General features: G+C 40.6%; 6 protein-coding genes and 1 non-coding gene across 8 annotated transcripts; 5 read left to right on the forward strand and 2 right to left on the reverse strand.

Annotated features, from left to right (window-relative positions):
* Positions 1-373: 373 nt before the first annotated feature.
* On the reverse strand, positions 374-6984 carry LOC117901130 (ATP-binding cassette sub-family A member 17). Its single transcript, XM_034811770.1, has 12 exons — positions 6781-6984; positions 6025-6601; positions 5613-5756; positions 4985-5556; positions 3943-4735; positions 2719-3524; positions 2313-2659; positions 1919-2254; positions 1694-1841; positions 1446-1643; positions 564-1397; positions 374-512 (listed from the first exon to the last, which is right to left on the reverse strand). The coding sequence occupies exons 1-12, from the start codon at positions 6798-6800 to the stop codon at positions 374-376; spliced, it is 4914 nt and encodes a 1637-aa protein (XP_034667661.1). The 5' UTR covers positions 6801-6984.
* A 630-nt stretch (positions 6985-7614) lies between these two features.
* On the forward strand, positions 7615-8108 carry LOC117900972 (ADP-ribose glycohydrolase OARD1-like; the record flags this gene model as incomplete). Its single annotated transcript, XM_034811556.1, has 2 exons — positions 7615-7851; positions 7915-8108. Coding segments are annotated over 2 exons (393 nt in total), but the record flags the coding sequence as incomplete, so codon positions are not given.
* A 793-nt stretch (positions 8109-8901) lies between these two features.
* Positions 8902-10336, forward strand: LOC117902190 (deoxynucleotidyltransferase terminal-interacting protein 2). The gene is made up of 2 exons (XM_034813366.1): positions 8902-9471; positions 9939-10336. Exons 1-2 carry the CDS (start codon positions 8986-8988, stop codon positions 10308-10310), a joined length of 858 nt encoding a protein of 285 aa, XP_034669257.1. The 5' UTR covers positions 8902-8985; the 3' UTR covers positions 10311-10336.
* LOC117902846 lies at positions 9573-9874 on the forward strand. The gene has a single exon (XR_004649445.1). It is a non-coding gene; the product is annotated as a small nucleolar RNA U85 (small nucleolar RNA).
* Positions 10335-11430, reverse strand: LOC117902189 (iron-sulfur protein NUBPL). The gene is made up of 2 exons (XM_034813365.1): positions 11147-11430; positions 10335-11082 (listed from the first exon to the last, which is right to left on the reverse strand). The coding sequence occupies exons 1-2, from the start codon at positions 11334-11336 to the stop codon at positions 10376-10378; spliced, it is 897 nt and encodes a 298-aa protein (XP_034669256.1). The 5' UTR covers positions 11337-11430; the 3' UTR covers positions 10335-10375.
* A 15-nt stretch (positions 11431-11445) lies between these two features.
* Positions 11446-14519, forward strand: LOC117902186. Of its 2 annotated transcripts, XM_034813361.1 has the most exons (3): positions 11503-11674; positions 11727-13595; positions 13648-14519. In XM_034813361.1, exons 1-3 carry the CDS (start codon positions 11636-11638, stop codon positions 13768-13770), a joined length of 2031 nt encoding a protein of 676 aa, XP_034669252.1. In that variant the 5' UTR covers positions 11503-11635; the 3' UTR covers positions 13771-14519. The 2 variants fall into 2 exon arrangements, with proteins under 2 accessions (XP_034669251.1, XP_034669252.1); XM_034813360.1 differs by having other exon boundaries at positions 11446-13595.
* Positions 14520-16912: 2393 nt separating this feature from the next.
* On the forward strand, positions 16913-18500 carry LOC117902188 (60S ribosomal protein L5). Its single transcript, XM_034813364.1, has 4 exons — positions 16913-17056; positions 17218-17481; positions 17554-17991; positions 18225-18500. The coding sequence occupies exons 1-4, from the start codon at positions 17054-17056 to the stop codon at positions 18417-18419; spliced, it is 900 nt and encodes a 299-aa protein (XP_034669255.1). The 5' UTR covers positions 16913-17053; the 3' UTR covers positions 18420-18500.
* The last annotated feature ends 8 nt before the right edge of the window (positions 18501-18508 follow it).

Genomic DNA, 18508 nt, shown 5'->3' on the forward strand with positions numbered 1-18508 from the left:
CCGTTTTTCGAGTACAAACTGTCTGCTAGAGGCTGTACGCAGTCTAGTATAATATACTATTTGGTTAGTGCCAAAAGTCACAAACTGATGAACAAAACAGTAACACATTATTTGATATCTTTTTTATCTTTTGATATTTAATCGCTACAGCGAAATTGGATGGTCGCAGAGATGAGTCCGCATTGACCAGGTACTTCAGTTTTGTGTTGAATATTATAAAAAAGTTACTGAAAATTTTGAACTCTAAAAAGAGTTGTTTGCCGAACGAACACTAGAAATAGAAAATGCATTTGATATCTTAATCTGAAATTTTATTTTTTTTGTATGCTTTTCTCAGAGGGAGCGCGTTTTTTCACATAACTTAAGTATTTTTTTATGTGGAGCTTACAGCTGGTGGAGCAATTGAGAAAGAGTAAAAAATTTGTTTGTACTTCTCCAGCGTTTTAAGTATGTGCGAAAAAGAGTACAAATTATTCGATAACCAGAAGCACGTCGTGTGAAAACTTGCTGTTCTGTAATAAGGGAGTTTTACTTTGCTCAAAAATGGTTTATTATTTACTTACTTAACAATTGCATGTGGAAACAATTTTTCAATTAGACGACACATCATAAAATGAATAGAAGGAATCTCTGTATGCCCCATCTCAGGCTTGAGATTAAATTTACTCTTATCATTCTGCTCCTGTACCTCTTTTACCCTAGTCTGGATACTTCCGTCAACGTCAGTAAACGTCTGGTAAAGTACTTCCGTAAGAGATGTTCGATCTGTAAGCTTAAGAATATCGATTTGAGCTTCAATGACGTAGTAATTGGAATTCTTGCCCATCAGCTCCTGCCTCTCACCAAAGGCGCTGATACTGGAGCCGTTAAGTGTAGCAATACGGGGAGTAGTTTGGCAATCAACTGTATTGGAGCAAGTGTAGACCACTGAATAGCCTTGCCTACACAAGGCTTCCATTAAATTCAGAATGTTGTGTTTGCTGACTACATCCAGGTGGTAGAAAGGGTCATCCAGCAAGACTAAATCAGCATAACCAGATAGAGCTATGGCGTTACGAAGACGCTGTTGTACACCAAGACTGCATGAGGCAATAGGAAATAGCCGAAAATTGTATATGTCGAAGATCCTGCACAAGGCCAGTGCCACGTTTTTCAGATTTAAATGCAATAGCCCACGAATTTGCAGCACCATTTCAATGGATTCTAATACCGTCAGCGGATTCACCATTTCATCAAACTGAGCCCTAAAAGTGGCATGAATACAGTTTTCCTCTTGGCTGGGCTGGTTAATAAAGCCACTTATATTGCCTGTCTGGTGGAAGTAACTGCCTAGAAGTGCTTTTATCAACACTGTTTTTCCAGCTCCATTTTTTCCACAAACGCACAAGATTTGGTACCTAAAACAGAAATAATGTGAAAATGAATAAACTTCACACCAAGCTTACCATTCGACCATGAAATTTATATGCTTGAGCGCAACGTTGAGTCCAAAGAAAACTCCTAGATTTTGTACATGTATCGGCTTGGCCTTAATGGATTGCCGTTCTAGAGTACGTGTTCGAGACTTTTCATGAATCCAGGTGATGTCTAGCTCCTTTCGCTGACCAACGTGTAACACATTTTGGTCATACTGACTGTCTGAACTTTGAAACGACTTTCTTTATAAGATTTTCGTATTGCCTTTACAACTTACTTAAAGTTCCAAAGACCGTTTTGTCGGCGCGGCTCACGTTTGACCCTTTGTAAATGAAAGCATATATAAATCAAGATCCACACCACCAGTATCAAAAGATATGTGCTCATAAATGAATAAAATATCTTGAAATCCCGTGCGCTTTTATCTATGTATATAAGAGTAAAATAAATATATTAAACCTTTTTAGAGGTTTGTTGAAATAATTGGTAAAAATAAACTCACCGCAACAGTTTGGCTCTCTCTGACATTGCTCCAAGTGCACACTAGTCTCATATGTCTGCTGGTCACTGCACAGCCCTGTGATATCATTGAACTTATTAGATCGCATCAGGTTGTGAATTAGTGCGAAGTGGGGATGTAAGTCCCAAGACAGAAGAGCTGTTTTTTCCAGTATTCCCGGTGTAAGCTCAAACATTCGAACATATGTCACTACGCCTAACGATAATAATATTGAAACTACTAAATAACCAGAATGGGGCTCTGCCAAACAGAAAGAAACCAAAAGATTCATGCACTGGACACAGAAAGCAGATCCAAGTAATATGTATATAAAAAACACTAAAAGATTTAAGAGGTTTAGGGGAAAATATCCATAGTATTGCAGGTAATTACTTACTGAAAGCTTCTATATTCATAAGAATGTCATGGTGAACAAAAATTATGGCCAAATTCAAGGGTAAGCAGCATATGACTACCTTTAGAACCTCATATATAAAAGAGGCCATGCCTAGTCTGCAGATCGGCATTCCGGCAATCAACTCAATATGCCCGTAGCGACTGCCACGCCACATTGTAAAAAATAACAAAGGCAGGGTCCAGACAAAGCCGAAACAGAAGCATAGAGTAATATTAAATATTAGAGTATTGCTTTCGATGCCATAATCCAGCTGCACAGCATGAGTCGTAGTATAAGGTAATGGCTCCATTTCCACATAAATCCTTGAATCGGAATCCACAAGAGCGCTGTAAAACTCAACGAGCTTAGTAAATTAATTAACTTGAATAAACTATAATTAACGCACAAGGCCAGCACATTCATAACTAGAGCCAGACTGTTCGGAGCAGTGTGAAGCCATTTGTTGTTGAACAGAGCCTCAACTTGGTCGTCATGAAATATGGCTGCAGCAATAAACTTCATATCGGTTAGCATGTATTGGTCTGCACAAGAGTTGCGCATATATTCCGTAATATCCTTGTCCGTTTCTAATTTTGTGGCGCCTTCGCTTGCGTATTTATTGCCTGCGGTTGTTAGTGGCCAACTTGTAGCTTTTACTTGCACTAGAGTAGTGGCTCTACCGAAGCGGCTAACGGGGAAGGGTTTAATTTCGGTATTGTGGCGCAGATACGGAATACTCAATGCCCAGATGGCCATCAGCGTTGGCAGAAATATTTGCAGCATTGGCAGACTGTAGAATCGAATGTCTCTGATTAGACACTTGTGTAAAACAATCCAAGTGTGCTTGCACCACAATGGATTGATCTGTTTTTTACTGAGTTCCAAACGGGACTGTCTGTCTTCTCGTATTCTATAAATCAATTCATGAAACTCTTCAATGTTCGCAGCAGCGTTTTCCATTTGTTCAGTTTGCAGAACATTGTAGAAAATGTCATCAAAAGTGTAATCCTTAAGATAAAAGCTGTTTATATTCAAATCCCCTTTACGTTTTTGCAATTCATCCAGCAAACTAGTTAGTTCAGATAATCTGGTATACATTATAACGAAAGTTGTACAATCGCCCAACTGTGATTCCAGTTGAATACCAGGAACGTAATATTCTAAAAACATAACCAATTTACCAATATCGCATTGCTCTTTAGCGAAAAAAACCTGCAAAGTAAAAAAACACAAATATCATCCTTAGATTTAATAAAAACTCAGTGAATTAGACACACTTAAAAAAGAGAATCTCTAAGCGCTCTGAGCTTCAATCTAGCTATTATATTGTAATGATTCGATCCTATTTTTATTTTCAGTAATACACGGATCCGTATCGGTCAAAACATTACATTGAAACGATGGACGCACCCGAAGCACAACACAAGAGTCACGATCCGCGGTTCGGTCGAGAGGTGTACCGACCAGTAACGCTTTCAGGAATTCGTCTAAACCGGTTATAAACACGAATGGATTTTGCGTGAAGTCACTTTACTGTGATTTGCTTTCAGGCTATACCCAATTAATTAACTAAAGTGTATCATGCTTGTGAGTGCTTAAGAGTTTAAAGATAATGTGATAGTATTCTCACCAAGCGATAACCATCCTTGAACTTCTTCAAAAACATGTTTTCTGTTCCGCAGTAACGCAGTCTACCATTCGACAAAATTGCTATGCGATCGGCAAGATTTCTAGCCACAGTTGGGCTGTTGGTTGTCAGTAAAACTGTACGATTCTTCTTCAGCTCTTGAAAAAAATGTAAGAACAACTTTGTCTTATCTTCATCCACTCCTTCAAGTGGATTGTCGAGCAGCACAATTCGTGTTCTTCCGGCAAAGGAAGACAATGTATGCAATATACGTTTCTGGCCGCTGGTAAGTAGCCTGACTGGAGTTGTTTCTAGATCCTCCATTTTCATGGAACGCAGATATAATAATGTTTCTTCTTTTGCTTCATTGTGTTTCAGGCCCCGCAGCCTACAGAAAAACATAAGATGCTCGAGCACGCTGAACACTGTATGGGTTTCTATACGGTGGATGGCATGGCCAACGTGTTTTAAGTTTGGAAATTTTGCTATGTCCTGGTCACACATAAAGATTTTGCCAGAAGAAGGCAATAGCAATCCGGAGGCCATGTTAATAATTGTGTATTTTCCCGACTCATTATGGCCCAGTAGCGCTACCACTTCGCCTTGATAGACTTTGAGTGAGAAGTTTTTCACCACAAATTTCTCAGATAACTTTTTCCATACGTTTCGAAACTCAATGGTCGCATCGGATCTATTTTCCAATTCCGAAACTCCGTAGATTAGTTCATCAATATTTTCCGTCTGCTGGATCATCTCTGGTTCGGGGTCACTTTTCTGCTCGCTATCAACTTGATGGCTGTAACGGTGAAAAGCAGGGATAATAGATATAAGTTAAAACGAGGAGGAACGTTGTGAGGCGCGCCTAACTTTGCTCGTCTACTTTTGTACTCGGTACTCCGTCAGTCAATCCAATTTAACATTTTGCATATTCTTCTACATCTGTCATCTAAACCTAAATCGCTTCTCACGACCTTTTAGGTCGTTCTCCTCTCTCCACCAGAGGCACGCCGCCCTCTCGCTGCAGGAGGCACACTCGATCGCATACCTTTTAATAAATAATCTTGATTTTACAGCTAGCAAATTAAAAACTTCTTGAGCTTTTGTCTTTTTGAGTTTAGCTGGCTTCTTGAAATTAATCCAAAACTTGTCCTGAATTCGATACTTAGGCAAATGAATTAACCAACCAAAAGTATAATCATCCACGAATAGAGCCAGTAACACATAAGAAAATGCCTGAAAATAGAAACATCCGATAACTGTTAAAAGCTCAATATCACTGCCGGTGACTGTGGAGAAGAGATATTGTCTAGCGCCCAATATTGCGGGATATCCCTCGAAGTAAATCATCTTCTGTAAGCCTTGAATCATAGTCACATTGCATAGAAGTATTGAAGTTAGATATAAATTGTCTAACTCCAGCGTTTTTGCCGACAAAAACGGCAGCGGCACTACAATCCAACATACTGGCACCAAGGCAAGAGCGAATTTTGTGTTGTGGAGTATGGCGGACATTAAAATGGCAAAGCCAACAGCAGCGAACATGTATGATGATATGAACAGGAGCATTATATACCAAGGGCATTTACTCAAGCTCGTAGATGTTCCATTCCACTCAATCTGAAAATTTGCATCGATTAAAATCTTAACAGTATCGAACACTCCAGCCATCTCACCTTAAGCATAACAGTTATAAGAACTGAAGTCACTAGGAACTGACAGAGGCCACTGAAGTACCAAGATGCAATTCTCAATGTCTTTCGCAAATTGGTACCTTTCTGAAGGAAAATTTGGCCAAGCTCGCGCTCCTCTACTATTTGCTGAAACAAAAAGGAAAAAATTACATAACATTCAGTAGGAAGGAGGAACGTTTGCACTGCACGCATTTGAACGCGACTCTCAACGTTCATTTGTGTTTATTATACAAATTAGTAAAACAAGTTGATGTATTCTTCTTTTAATCCCTGCTTTATATAAGCCTTCTATCCTAAGTTAGTCGTAGAAAAATGCTTCGTGTGTCGTCGAGCCGTTTGGGAGGACTTCCAACGCAACACACTGACACGAAATTTTTAAACATTGATTACTTACCTTGGTAAGCATTGTAACAGGATATATGAATCCAAGAAGAAACAGCAAGATAGCCGACGTGTCCACTTTACCAAGTATGTTCAATCCATTTCCAGCAGCATCGAAGCGTCGCAAAGATACCTCTGGTAATTTCGCGTCAACGGAAGCGATTTTTAAGTATTCAGAGCTAATATAGTACTGCAGAGGGACAAAGCCCTCACGTACGTATCCCGTGGTTCCATCGTCGTGTGCTTCCCTTTCATCAAAACTATTACGATTATATGAAAGGCCCAATTTCCAGTTATCTCCAAGCCATGTTTTTTCATAGTTTCGGAATTCCGATGCCATTATTATCGCAAAGTTTAACTGCAGCGGTAAGCCACTCTTCGATTCGTCAATATTGTGGAAGCAAACACTTGCAATGTAGTGCTGCGTATAGGCTTGAATACGCAAAATATCACAATTTTCGAAGCCGATAATCTTATCTTCTGCTAAGGTTAACTTTCCCAATGCGCTTTTCATGAGCTTCTGTATACCAACTGTCGTATTCGGTGCAAAACCAACCTTTATTTCTGGCATAAATACGTTGCTCTGAAAGCTATAAAAAGAAAGCTATGATAACACCACCCGACACGATTTTTTGTAAAGAACCAAACCAGATTTGGGTATAAGAAATTGTCTGATAATATAGTTTTTTCTTTACTTTTTCAGTGTTATACAATTATATGTATGTTGAAGTAATGCGACGTTTGATAGAACGAAATATGTGTGGCTTACTTAACGTGTTCTTTAACCATTTCTTCCCGTCGAAAATTGATTTTTTCGACAAGGTTCTTCCAGCTCGACTTAAGGTTAATTGTTTCATATTTGGTAATATTTTCATTCACGATGTCATTACTCGAGGAACTAATCAGTAAAATATAAAACGTGAATGCAACGGGGAAAAATATAGAAAAAAATAAGGTTAATTTTGTATTCGTTTGTTTTTTTAAGTTTTTCAAAACTAGAATCAAAAATATTCGGTAAGCCATTTTTATTTGAATATACATATATCAATATGAACAGGCAAAACAAAAAATTATGATTAAAAATTGGGAAAATGACATATGGAAAAAGGCACTCAGATCGAAAAAAAAACTTGCTAGCAAAATGTGCAATATATTTTGCTAGCAGCAGAGTGTGACCAGAGGTGAAAACCGCATTCCGTACGGTTACACTTCTCAGGCAGCTGTGTTGTTTTGTTAACCTTTTTGATAATGTTTGAAAATTGGATAAAAGGGTAATAAAACAATAAATGCAAAATGGATCCATGCAGGACATTATTTTAGTGAGACTGGCAGCAAGGCCGTGCCAAGGAATATTTGCGCCCGTTGTACAACGGCGCCTCCAAGCACCCTTCCTATTCAACATTGGATAGTTTCGAGCCCAGATTGTCGCCATCGCCCCTTGACACGACCCTGTGGAGCAGTACTTGGCCCCAAATGGAAAGCAACTTAAAACATTTTGTTAACAGCCCAGCCGGGCTGTAACATTTTTCAATGTTATCACTTAATAAACATGTCTCTCTTAATAATTTACATACATTTACATACTGTAGACAAAGTCTCGCACTCGCTGGCCCATTGCGTGGGCGCTGACTTGGCCATGGGCGCAGGCATAGCTGTGAAGTTCAAGGAGGTCTACGGCAAGGTCGATGAGCTGCGTGCCCAGAAGGCGGCCAGCGGTGATGTGGCTGTGCTCAAGGATAATGATCGCTACATTTACTATCTGGTGACGAAGCCACAAAGCTGGGGAAAACCAACATACGAGTCGCTGCAGTCATCTCTGGAGCAGATGCGCGAACACATGGTGAGTGGCTTGCGCTAACTTTTAGATCAATTCTTTGCTTATGCATTTCGAACCTTTTCGCAGCGCAAGAACATCGTTAAGCAGCTGGCCATACCGCGCATCGGTTGCGGTATTGATGGCTTGGAATGGGACAAAGTCAGCGGCGTTCTGGAGTACGTGTTCGGGCAGGAGCAGCTGGAGATTGTCGTCTACAACTTTGTGCCTCCACCAAGCAATTAAGAATCAATTCTAGGCGAAGATATCAAATAAAAGAAGTATACATATACATACATATACCTAACATCAATTGTATTTATTATGGGAATGGGAAATATGTGCAATTGAATCCTTAATCCTTGATGTCCTTGAAGCGAGAGAGATTGAAAAGGATCGGGGAAGTTGTCCTGATTACGAAAAGGTGTGGCACATTCTGATCGGCCCACAAATATAGGAGAAAAGAAGAAAACAAAACTGTTCTGTCGTTGTTCTCAAAATTTGTTGTAAAAAAAAACTTGTACATCAAAAGATGTTTTTGTTATTGTTGTACAAAAAACACTTTCTTGTAGTGAACCAACCACGTAGTTAGCACAGTGGCGCTTCCGCGATCACGACGGCCATTTGACAAATAACCGCTAAGTTGCAGATGTAGTACTGAGTGCCGGGTATAAAAGTTGTGACGCGTAAGAAGCGTCTCACACGTCCCTTCTCGTTTTTTTTTTTGTCCATGTCCTACCATTGTGTTGTAATGGCGGATTGACTATGAATTGCAAACGTATTTGATGGATTTAATGAAGTTGCAATACTCAACATTGTGGTGGGTTGAGAACGCTTTTAGACACTTAACAATTAATCTTTCATAACGTTTTCCATATACAGTGACTCTGAATTGTGGCACTAACCTAATAGTATAGTATATTACTATACCATTTGGTTGGTGACGCAGATCAGTACTATGTTCAAAGAAGATAACTAAAAAAAATACTAGACAGGCAGCCGATGGTATTTACTAGTATATACAAGTAAAATACTCTAAGAAGAGGTTCCAGCTGCTTGTGTCCGGATTTGGTATTTTTCAGTAGAAAAAAAAACAAACGTACGCCATGTGTTTGCGCCTTTTTTGATTGGAAACCAAAAAACAGAAAAACAAAAAGCAAAATGGACTCCATATTTTTAGTGGACAAAACTGGCAACCAGGAGCTGCAGAGCAAGCGAGGCACAAATGTTCTGTACACAAAGGGTAGAGATAGGTTCTTGCTATCGGGTGACGAGTCTGGGAGCAGTGACGACGAGCAAAACGAAGGCGAAACGCAACTTTTTGGACTAAACTTTAGCAGTAAAGATATTAGCGATGCTGTGAATTCTTCGTTGGCTGGGACAAAGCCAGCCCCGTCAAAAGTGGCAATGCAACTGGATGAGATGACTCGGAAAGTAGAAGCCGCTGTGGATAATTCGATCAAAAACAAAAAAGACCACCGGAAGCGGTTCACAGAGGTGGACTGCAGCTGTGAGCCGGACTTGATCATTCGAACGGAAAATGTGGAAAAGGATATGCTAAACTCGCGACGAGTTTTGGATCCAGGTCTGGCGCAGCGCACTGCTCTGCCAAGTGTCGGCAAGAGAAAGCAAACCATTCTGAACAGAGTAAGTGATTGAAGATAGGGAAAATGTTGATTCGCAACTCAAATGATGAAATTTTCGACATCGGAAGTTATGCGTAAACGCGTAGCAAGTGCTCGGTTCCAGCTGCTTGAGGCAGCTGCTGTGACGAGACTCAAACTCCCAGACCTTAGCTATTCCAGTTTCATCCGTTGTAATCTTAGCTCCTACGTCGGAGCATGTTGTAGGGGCTGTAAGGCCAACGGGACATCAACAGCCACGGGGCTAGACTGTTGTCTGCCGTCAAGTTCAAGGCAGATAATTTAGAGCTGGGCTAATATTTCTTTCCATTTAATGAAACGCTAAAGAGCTATTGTCGAACCACACAGCAGCTGCTAAGGCTGGAGCCGCAAGCCACATTGACGACGTCTTTAGTAATCTGATAATCCAGTAGTTCGAGCATGTAGTACGTATAGTGAGTGTGATTTATACTAAAAAAACTCCCTTCTTAGGCGGAGCGTGCAAAAACTAAAGGCAGCGGTTGGTTTGATCTGCCAGCCACAGAAGTCACCGAGGAAATGCGAAATGAACTAAAAATCATTCAGATGCGATCGGTTCTGAATCCTAAACAATTCTACAAGAAGAACGACTTGAAGGTTCTACCCAAATACTTCCAAATCGGAACCGTTCAACATTCGGCATTAGATCACTACAAGGAAAAGAACACAAGGAAAGCAAAGAAATCCTTGGTCGATCAACTTCTGGAGGACGAGGCCTTCCAGAAGTTCAACAAACGGAAATATAATGAGGTAATCCAACGCACCGACAAATACGCTCATCGAAAGGCAATGAAAAAAATGAAGAAACTGAAGAAAAATAAATAAATCTATTGTACAACTTTGGCCTTCAATGGGTTTGGTTTGTTAATTATATAAACTATTTAATCATATCATTTCGAGTCTTGTCGTGAAACGTTCTTCCGCTCCTCAATGGCTCTTAGAATGTGTTCAGCCAGTTGGGTAAAGAGTGTGGAATAGTCCGTGTTTGGGTACTTAATAACTACAGGCACACCCTCCTCCCCGCACTCTGCAATGTGAGCGTTCAGTGGCAAGGATATAATCGTGTCGGGAAGCGACTGCAAGCTGGGAGATTTTTTGAAAAATTCCATGCGATGATTGCAGCTGTCGCAAATGGAGAACCTCATGTTCTCCACCAGACCAAAGATGGGAACATTTAACTTTTCAAACATTTTCGCACCTCTCAGAGTTACCTCTACGGCTGCGGCGTGCGGGGTGGACACCAGAATAACACCTGTGATGGGCGCATGCTGTGTTAGCGAGAGATGAACATCTCCCGTGCCCGGAGGAGTGTCTATGACCAGAACATCCAACGGACCCCATTCGGCTCCCTTCAGCAGGCGCTGTACGGCTGACATAACCAGCGGGCCGCGCCAAATGATTGCTCCATCGGGTGGTGTAAGCATGCCCATTGACAGGCACTTTACGTTGTAATTTTGGGGCGGAATCATTAGATTCTGGCTATTCACACGGGGCTCGCTGTGCACATTCATTAAAAGAGGAATGCTCGGACCAAAAATATCACCATCCAGCAGACCCACACGCTTTCCCAGCTTGGCCAGGCTGCAGGCAAAGTTAGCTGCAATGCAAAAGAAATCAAATTGGTTACGCCACATCTAACAATTGTAAATATACTCTCATACCTGCGACGGTACTCTTGCCCACTCCCCCTTTTCCAGACGCTACGACTATAATATCTTCGACACCAATCAGTTTCTCCCTTTTGGGCAGACCGCGCGCCATCATCGCCGTCTGGTGGTCGGTCAGTTTCGTTGCAAAGCGTCGCTGAGAGGCGCGCATTAGTGGACGCAACGCCAACCAAGTGCTATTCATTGTTTGTTTATTTGAATTTATTTTGAATAATACTTAAATTATGTTATTCAATTTAAAAAAAAAACAGTAAACGCCAGCTAAATGCCAGCTGCTTGCGTCGGATCAGATGTTTCATTGGCTGCCAGGGCTGGAAAGCTACAGAGCTGGGATAACTTACCAAAACAAACAAAACAGCTTGAAATAATTGCAAATAGTAAATAAATCCAAACTTCAAAATACGAGATGGAACAGCATGAAGATTCTTGGTGCCAAAACGACGAGGAGCAATGGTCTATTGAGGATGATACGCTGTTCCAGCCATGTGGATTGATCAGTGTCAGTGCGGCGCCTTCCTGCAAGTCTGTGTTTATTACCTGGAACGAATTGTATTTGCTGAATTTTCGTTTCAAGAAACCGAAAGGATCAAACAAGTTCAAAATGAGCAGAGTGCGAATTCCCTTGCCCAGGGGCAGTGGAAATAATCTGCGCAGCATTCATTCCCTGAAATATAATACAATATTGCTAATGTCGGATGGCCAAATATATTGCTTTGGCTCGATCAAAGCCTTGCACACTGTGAGCTGGCTGAGTGGAGTCAGGTGCTTCGCGCCAACAGATCAGGGCTTTAGCGTGATTCGTGAGAGGGAGCAGCGACTGCTGCTGGAGACGTATCTGGATCTTCCAGGCTTGGAGAAGGGTGAAAGTACTCTGCAGCACACCTTCGATATAACCTACGATGAACAGAATATATTCCAGTGCGACTGGAAAAGCGAAAAGTACACCTTGACTACACTGAAAGTCTCCGATGAGGAGGAACATTTCATGCAGCGTCTGTTTGGAGCCAACGTGGTCAGGCAGCAGTTTGTGCATATTTTCAGCATAGCTGGACACATGTTCGCCTTGGTTTCCAATGCAGAGGCAGAAGAATCGGAGCAAGCCTACCACATTGAACTCCTTTGTGTCTATGCGGCCCCAATTCACTTTGTACGCCTACTGCCTCGCCAGAATCTCTGTTTGGTCATACTGAGCAGCGGCAGCGTGGACATATGGCACGTGTCTAAGCTGTTGGGCATTAAGCAGCGGCTGATGCATCACACGGGCTCGGAATGGTTGGACTATGACTTTGATGCCAGCAGTGAGAACGGGGACTTATACTACACAAACGGAGAGCAGCTAGTGCGGCTGAGAGTTAAATATAACGCACAGCTGGACGAGTGTCTGGTTCAGAGCACGGCCAAGTCTGTGCCCGGCATACAGGCATGCACTTGGGTGAGCCACAGCGAACAATTGGTTTGCCTCAGTGACAACAACATGTTCTACCGCATTGCCTTTGGCGTTGACAGCGAGGGAGCACACAAGAAGACTTCATTGCTGAGTGACTTTACGCCAGCAGCAATACAGCGCCTGCGACAAAACACCCAGGAGCTGGATAAATATGAAAGGCAGCCAGTCCTCCTACAGTTGGCCATACAGAGAGAGTATCAAAAGCAGCAACTTGTGGCGGTGGGGAGCAATAACAAATTGATTGCTGGGAGCTGCAAGGCATCCCTAGAGTTTCATCGGCAGATACCTCTCTCTGGAGATGCTGTTATGCTCCTACAACCAGCTCAGGAAATGGATCTTCACAGTAATTGCGTTTATGCCATATTCAAATTAAGTCTTGCCAGCTGTGAACAGCTTATGCACAGCACCCACTGGCAACTATTGCTGACCATTGATGACCATCAAACCCGTGTTCATGTACTGCCAGAACTACTTTTAAATAGAAGATGCAATTTGGTAGTTCCATTGAGGAAACGAAGAAGCGAACGTCTGCCTGAGTTAACTCTTAAATTGGTTGCTTTTATTGAATTGCATGGTCAACTAAGTGCCGTGCTGATTCCCATTCTTGTAGAAGAAAATTCGTACACCTACAGCGCCCTTTTTGGAGGAAGTGTGACGGCCGTAAACTTGCGCTCAGATAATGATCTACCCATGTACAATAAAAAGACTGATCCAGCGATTTGCCACAAGTTTCGACTACCCAACAATTTGACACTGGATCAAGTGGCAAACCTGTTCAATGCTGCTGGTAACTTGAAGGAGAATCTATTGGACATATTTTTCACAGATATCAAGCTTCGAATACAGAGGATTACAGAGGATGGAGAGGAAGAGAATTTACCTCTATCACTTCAAAGTGACGATCCCTCTGCCATTTTCTATTTCAAGCATCATATTCTCTTAAATGTGGATCCCTTGGATGCTAATAGTGATTCTACACTGTTAAATCAAGTTATGGTAAGTTAAACATTTCATATATTTACCCCCACTAATAATGAACATTCAACAGAAATTTCAATGCGAAACTGAGCGCTTATATGGCACCCAACGAGCAGATGGGTCGAACTGTGGAACTAGCATTCAATTGCGACTAGAATCGCAATATTCTGCCATTAGAAATACAATATTATAAGTATTTTAAGTGAGCATGCTTAAATATACAACAGGCAGGTCGTTCACAAACAGATTGAATTCACGCAGAATAGTGGGCTCAGGCCATACAGACGGTTCCAAAGCATTGGATACAAGAGAATGGGGAAGAAGAATTTTGAATGATGAGATTTTACGCTTTTGTGTAAAATTAATTTAGTTATAATGAAGTTATCAGGCGGCGATTTGAGATTAGAGCTTAGATGTAGTTTGACATCTTTCGGAGTGGCTTCTGGTATAAGACGAGAGACAAAGATTGCTTTGCGGGGGATCAGTGGTACTCCAGAAAAACGAGCTGGAGCTACAGCATCTGAGTCCGAAGTTAGATTGACAGGGATATGGATTTTTGAGGCAACTACCATGTTGTTAGGCGTGAGAAAGGCTGGAGCCTCCGACTGCGGATGGACATATGTACATCGGTGAAGGTTGGCCTCTAGGAGTAGAAAAAGAGTCCATCTGTTGTAGGTAAGAGTATATACAAATAAAAGAAAATAAATAAAATCATAGAAATCGGTGATTAGTTAGACGATAATGATGATTTTATCATCATTCAACGGTGTTCATTAGCAAAAAATAGGAGTAATTACAATATATAAACCGGAGTCTAGCCCCAATTATGTTGTAAAGATAGAAGAACTGCCTCCCAAATTTCGCACCATGAAAGCCTTTTTGCTTCGTTAAGGGAATTTGAAAGCTCTTTTGCTTTGTTAAGGGAATTTGAACAACTAATGAGACAACTAATAAAAACTAAATATCAAACAAATAAAATATATTAATATTGGAGTGGAAAATATATAGTATATGGTATACATATGTATATAATTTATTTATTTTTTAAAGAGGTCCACTAGTTTTAGCCAATATCGGTATGGCGGTAAGAGTCTCTCAGAGTCCCAGTTCAGGTGTCTCAGGACAAATATTAAACATTGTTTTTGAACGGATTCAACAAGTATGTGTTGCTCCTTGTATGGAGGACAGGACTCCATACTGCGAGCACAGTTTTTCAAAAATGTTTATGATATCAGTTAACATACAGCTGTGAAAAAAATAATAGCACCACCACCACAAGCAATTTTCAAATAGTTGCCCAACTCACATTTTTAACTTTAAGGAAACTTTGAGCACATTTTTAGAAAGGGAAGACTCTTACAAATCTGGGAACAACAAAAAAAATCACATTTTTTGTAAGACTTTTAAGTTATTTAAGGAACTTTAGAGAAACTCGTAAAATTAGGCGAAAAAAATAATAGCACCACTTTTGAAAAATGGATTTAAAATTTAAAAAATGACCAACAATTAATGAATTTCTTAGTTAACACTTTTGAACTATTAATTCTAAATCAATATTTATCATTCAAGATTTAGTTCAGTGTCCTATTTTGGCAACATCAGCTGCGCAGCGTCTTGGCATGAAATCCACTAAGTCCAGGCATAGCTTTTGGGGAGCTTTGGACCAGGACTCTTGAATTTGTTCTCAAAGTGATCCGACAGTGGTTGGTTTGGAATCAGCAACTGCCTTCTGGTGTTCCTTGAACGTCTTAAGTATGATCGAGTATTAAGTATTAGTATTCAGTAAAAAAAACACTTTTTACTCATCTGACATTAAAATTTATGCGCCATTATAGGGATGTCCAATTGGCATGCTCCGTTGCAAACATCATGTGCTTAGTAATTTGTCTGGCGTTTAAAAGTGCGATTTTTTTTGGGCAACAGGCTTTCAGGCTATGTTTTTTAAGATATTTCCAAACTTTCTAGCCCGTCGCTTTTATTTTAAGCTCTTTTTTTAAGCTCGATAGCAGCCTTGAAGGGAACCTTCTTGCTCTCGCGAATCAGCCTTTTGACCCCAAAAGGGGTCATAGATCGTTTTCATCCACGTGTTTTACGCTTTTCTTCATAGTTTAAGGCGTTTTTAATCATTTTATTGAAACTGCCTACCAATTGACCAAATTTTCTGCAAGTTTTTACGTCAAACATAAATTTTTTGCAAGGGTCGCGCTTTTTCGCATTTCAGAGCTTTCCACGTATTATTGTAATGATTATTATTAGCTTTTATGATAGAAACAATGAAATATTAGTTAAAACTAATAAATACGTGGTTTATACAAAGTCAATTCCGCGAAATTACGGATATTCACTTAAAATAGTGCTAACGGTGCTATTATTTTTTTCGCCATATTCGTGGTATTTTTTCGTAAAGTTCAAAAAAAAAATTTAAAGACAGAATTTTGAAGAAAGGCAACACTTTGTTTGTTAATGGTGAATACTTAACTATATGAAAAAACTAAAAATTTAAAAAAATCGCAACAGTAATTGCTTTTTTTTTGTCCAAGAACAAAATGTGTTGTAGTGGTGCTATTATTTTTTTCGCAACTGTACATGCTTCCTTGCTTCCACAAGGGGTGATTTGAATGTTTGAATTTGTAAAATATTAGGTCATAAGGTAAACAAACCAATAACAATTAGTATTTAAAATGCGTCGAATTGATTCTTCAAACGGATTAAACTATTTGTTCAGTGTTAGAAGACTTTGCAAGCTAGTAAAATCAAATAGAACATCAAAATCGTGAAATGGCATTAAGCCTACGGTATATTTTGAAGATGCATTGGTATATTATGGTATATAAATAACTCCGCGGCCACACTGAAAACGGTCTTGCCGAAAGGGTTGTCAAATGTTTATAAAGAATAGTGAAACAAGTCAAATTAAAAAACACAGAAAAGTGGAATAACGATAAAAGATGTTAAAAACCTATGTAAGGTTTATGTTTTCTTTATGGGAGCTATTTATTTTCGATACGCACGGAATTGAATTTTAGCAAATATATTTTTTTAATATTTGACAGCCCTAGTACTCGAGGCGTAGAAAAAATACCAGAAAAACAACCGAACTTTTTTATTTTCTGTCGACAAAAACACAAACTCAAAAACAGAAGGAAACAGTCGAAACAAGCGCAAGGCGGCTAGAAATAAATGCAATAATAAAGACTAGTGGAATCTCATTAAGGCAGACGAACGAATATTGACAATATGGACATTTTAATTTATTAAATGCCAGTTTTTTGTCGAAACAATAAAATAAAATATACTGTAATATACCACAAACTGTATTAAATATACCACAAAATAAATTAAATATACCAAATATACCGCTTTTGGTATATTTAATAAATTTATCCGCTGTCACGTTTCTCCGCTTCTTCCTTTCTTTTTTCACCCTACGTGGAAACATCGTGTAGCGGTGTTAAATTTTCATTAAAAAGTGAAAAATGGTGAGCCTTTGCTGGATTATAATAAAACCAATGCCGGAATCGTTTTGTGTTCTATCTGAAAACATTGCAACATTTGGGAAACGCTGGAAGATGTCGCGGGAATCGCCGGATTGATTTTCGTATCGAGACTAACTTGAGTGTTGTGTTTTCGCCAATTGCAGGGTTTCGTTAAGGTAGTCAAGAACAAGCAGTACTTCAAGCGCTACCAGGTTAAGTTCCGTAGGCGTCGTGAGGGTAAAACCGATTACTATGCCAGGAAGCGCTTGACGTTCCAGGACAAGAACAAGTACAACACGCCCAAGTACCGTTTGATTGTGCGTCTCTCCAACAAGGATATCACTGTCCAGATCGCATATGCTCGCATTGAGGGTGATCGCGTCGTGTGTGCCGCTTACTCGCACGAGCTGCCCAAGTATGGCATTAAGGTAAGTGGAGCCGCTATATTCGATTCAATCTATATTTGGGGGAAATACTCATGTCTAATATTATTATTATAGGTCGGTTTGACCAACTATGCTGCTGCATACTGCACTGGTCTGCTGGTTGCACGTCGTGTGCTCAACAAGTTGGGCCTGGACTCTCTGTATGCCGGCTGCACTGAAGTGACCGGAGAGGAGTTCAACGTGGAGCCAGTCGACGATGGACCAGGTGCTTTCCGTTGCTTCTTGGATGTTGGCTTGGCGCGCACCACAACCGGTGCTCGTGTGTTCGGTGCCATGAAGGGTGCTGTTGATGGTGGACTGAACATTCCACACTCCGTGAAGCGTTTCCCCGGCTACTCTGCAGAGACCAAGAGCTTCAATGCTGATGTGCACCGCGCTCACATCTTTGGTCAGCATGTTGCCGACTACATGCGCACTCTGGAGGAGGAAGACGAGGAGAGCTTCAAGCGCCAGTTCAGCCGTTACATCAAACTGGGCATCCGTGCTGATGATGTAAGTAAAATAGAGACACAAATACTAGCTGGACGTCCATTTTCAAAATTACTGCTGCGTTCTGTCACCCACAACGCTGGCCGTGCCAAAAGTGGACCACATGAAAGCCTAGTCACCTCTGTTCGAAGTTAAATCCCCTCAATGGATCCAACTTCCTGTTATGGGTTGCACATTCCGTTCCTACAGAATGCTTTTTGATTTTGCTTTTCTAATTATGTGCATTTTTCTTACAGCTTGAAGATATCTACAAAAAAGCCCACCAGGCCATTCGTAACGATCCTACCCACAAGGTCACCGCCAAGAAGACTGCTGGCGTTACGAAGAAGAGGTGGAATGCTAAGAAACTCACAAACGAGCAGCGCAAGACCAAGATTGCCGCCCACAAGGCCGCCTATGTGGCCAAGCTTCAGTCCGAGACTGAGGCCTAGGCGTGCTTGTCTTTTGTTGCAGTTCGTATTGGTGTGAAAAAGAAATAAAAATTGTAATGAGTAACAATTTCTATTATAGAAAATGACAG

This window comes from Drosophila subobscura, chromosome U (assembly GCF_008121235.1).
Source record: "Drosophila subobscura isolate 14011-0131.10 chromosome U, UCBerk_Dsub_1.0, whole genome shotgun sequence".
Taxonomy (NCBI): Eukaryota; Metazoa; Arthropoda; class Insecta; order Diptera; family Drosophilidae; genus Drosophila; species Drosophila subobscura.

Excerpts from the sequence above, each read along its gene's own strand:
- LOC117901130 (XM_034811770.1), bottom strand. The coding sequence starts at position 6,800 with ATGGTTAAAGAACACGTTAA. Across the intron at positions 5,557-5,612 it reads TTATAACTGTTATGCTTAAG|ATTGAGTGGAATGGAACATC; the intron begins GTGAGATGGCTG and ends GCAAATTTTCAG. Across the intron at positions 1,398-1,445 it reads ATAAATTTCATGGTCGAATG|GTACCAAATCTTGTGCGTTT; the intron begins GTAAGCTTGGTG and ends TTTCTGTTTTAG.
- LOC117902190 (XM_034813366.1), top strand. The coding sequence starts at position 8,986 with ATGGACTCCATATTTTTAGTGGACAAAACTGGCAACCAGGAGCTGCAG. Across the intron at positions 9,472-9,938 it reads AGCAAACCATTCTGAACAGA|GCGGAGCGTGCAAAAACTAA; the intron begins GTAAGTGATTGA and ends CTCCCTTCTTAG.
- LOC117902189 (XM_034813365.1), bottom strand. The coding sequence starts at position 11,336 with ATGAATAGCACTTGGTTGGCGTTGCGTCCACTAATGCGCGCCTCTCAG. Across the intron at positions 11,083-11,146 it reads GGGCAAGAGTACCGTCGCAG|CTAACTTTGCCTGCAGCCTG; the intron begins GTATGAGAGTAT and ends TTTGCATTGCAG.
- LOC117902186 (XM_034813360.1), top strand. The coding sequence starts at position 11,559 with ATGGAACAGCATGAAGATTCTTGGTGCCAAAACGACGAGGAGCAATGG. Across the intron at positions 13,596-13,647 it reads CACTGTTAAATCAAGTTATG|AAATTTCAATGCGAAACTGA; the intron begins GTAAGTTAAACA and ends AACATTCAACAG.
- LOC117902188 (XM_034813364.1), top strand. Across the intron at positions 17,482-17,553 it reads TGCCCAAGTATGGCATTAAG|GTCGGTTTGACCAACTATGC; the intron begins GTAAGTGGAGCC and ends TTATTATTATAG. Across the intron at positions 17,992-18,224 it reads TGGGCATCCGTGCTGATGAT|CTTGAAGATATCTACAAAAA; the intron begins GTAAGTAAAATA and ends TTTTTCTTACAG.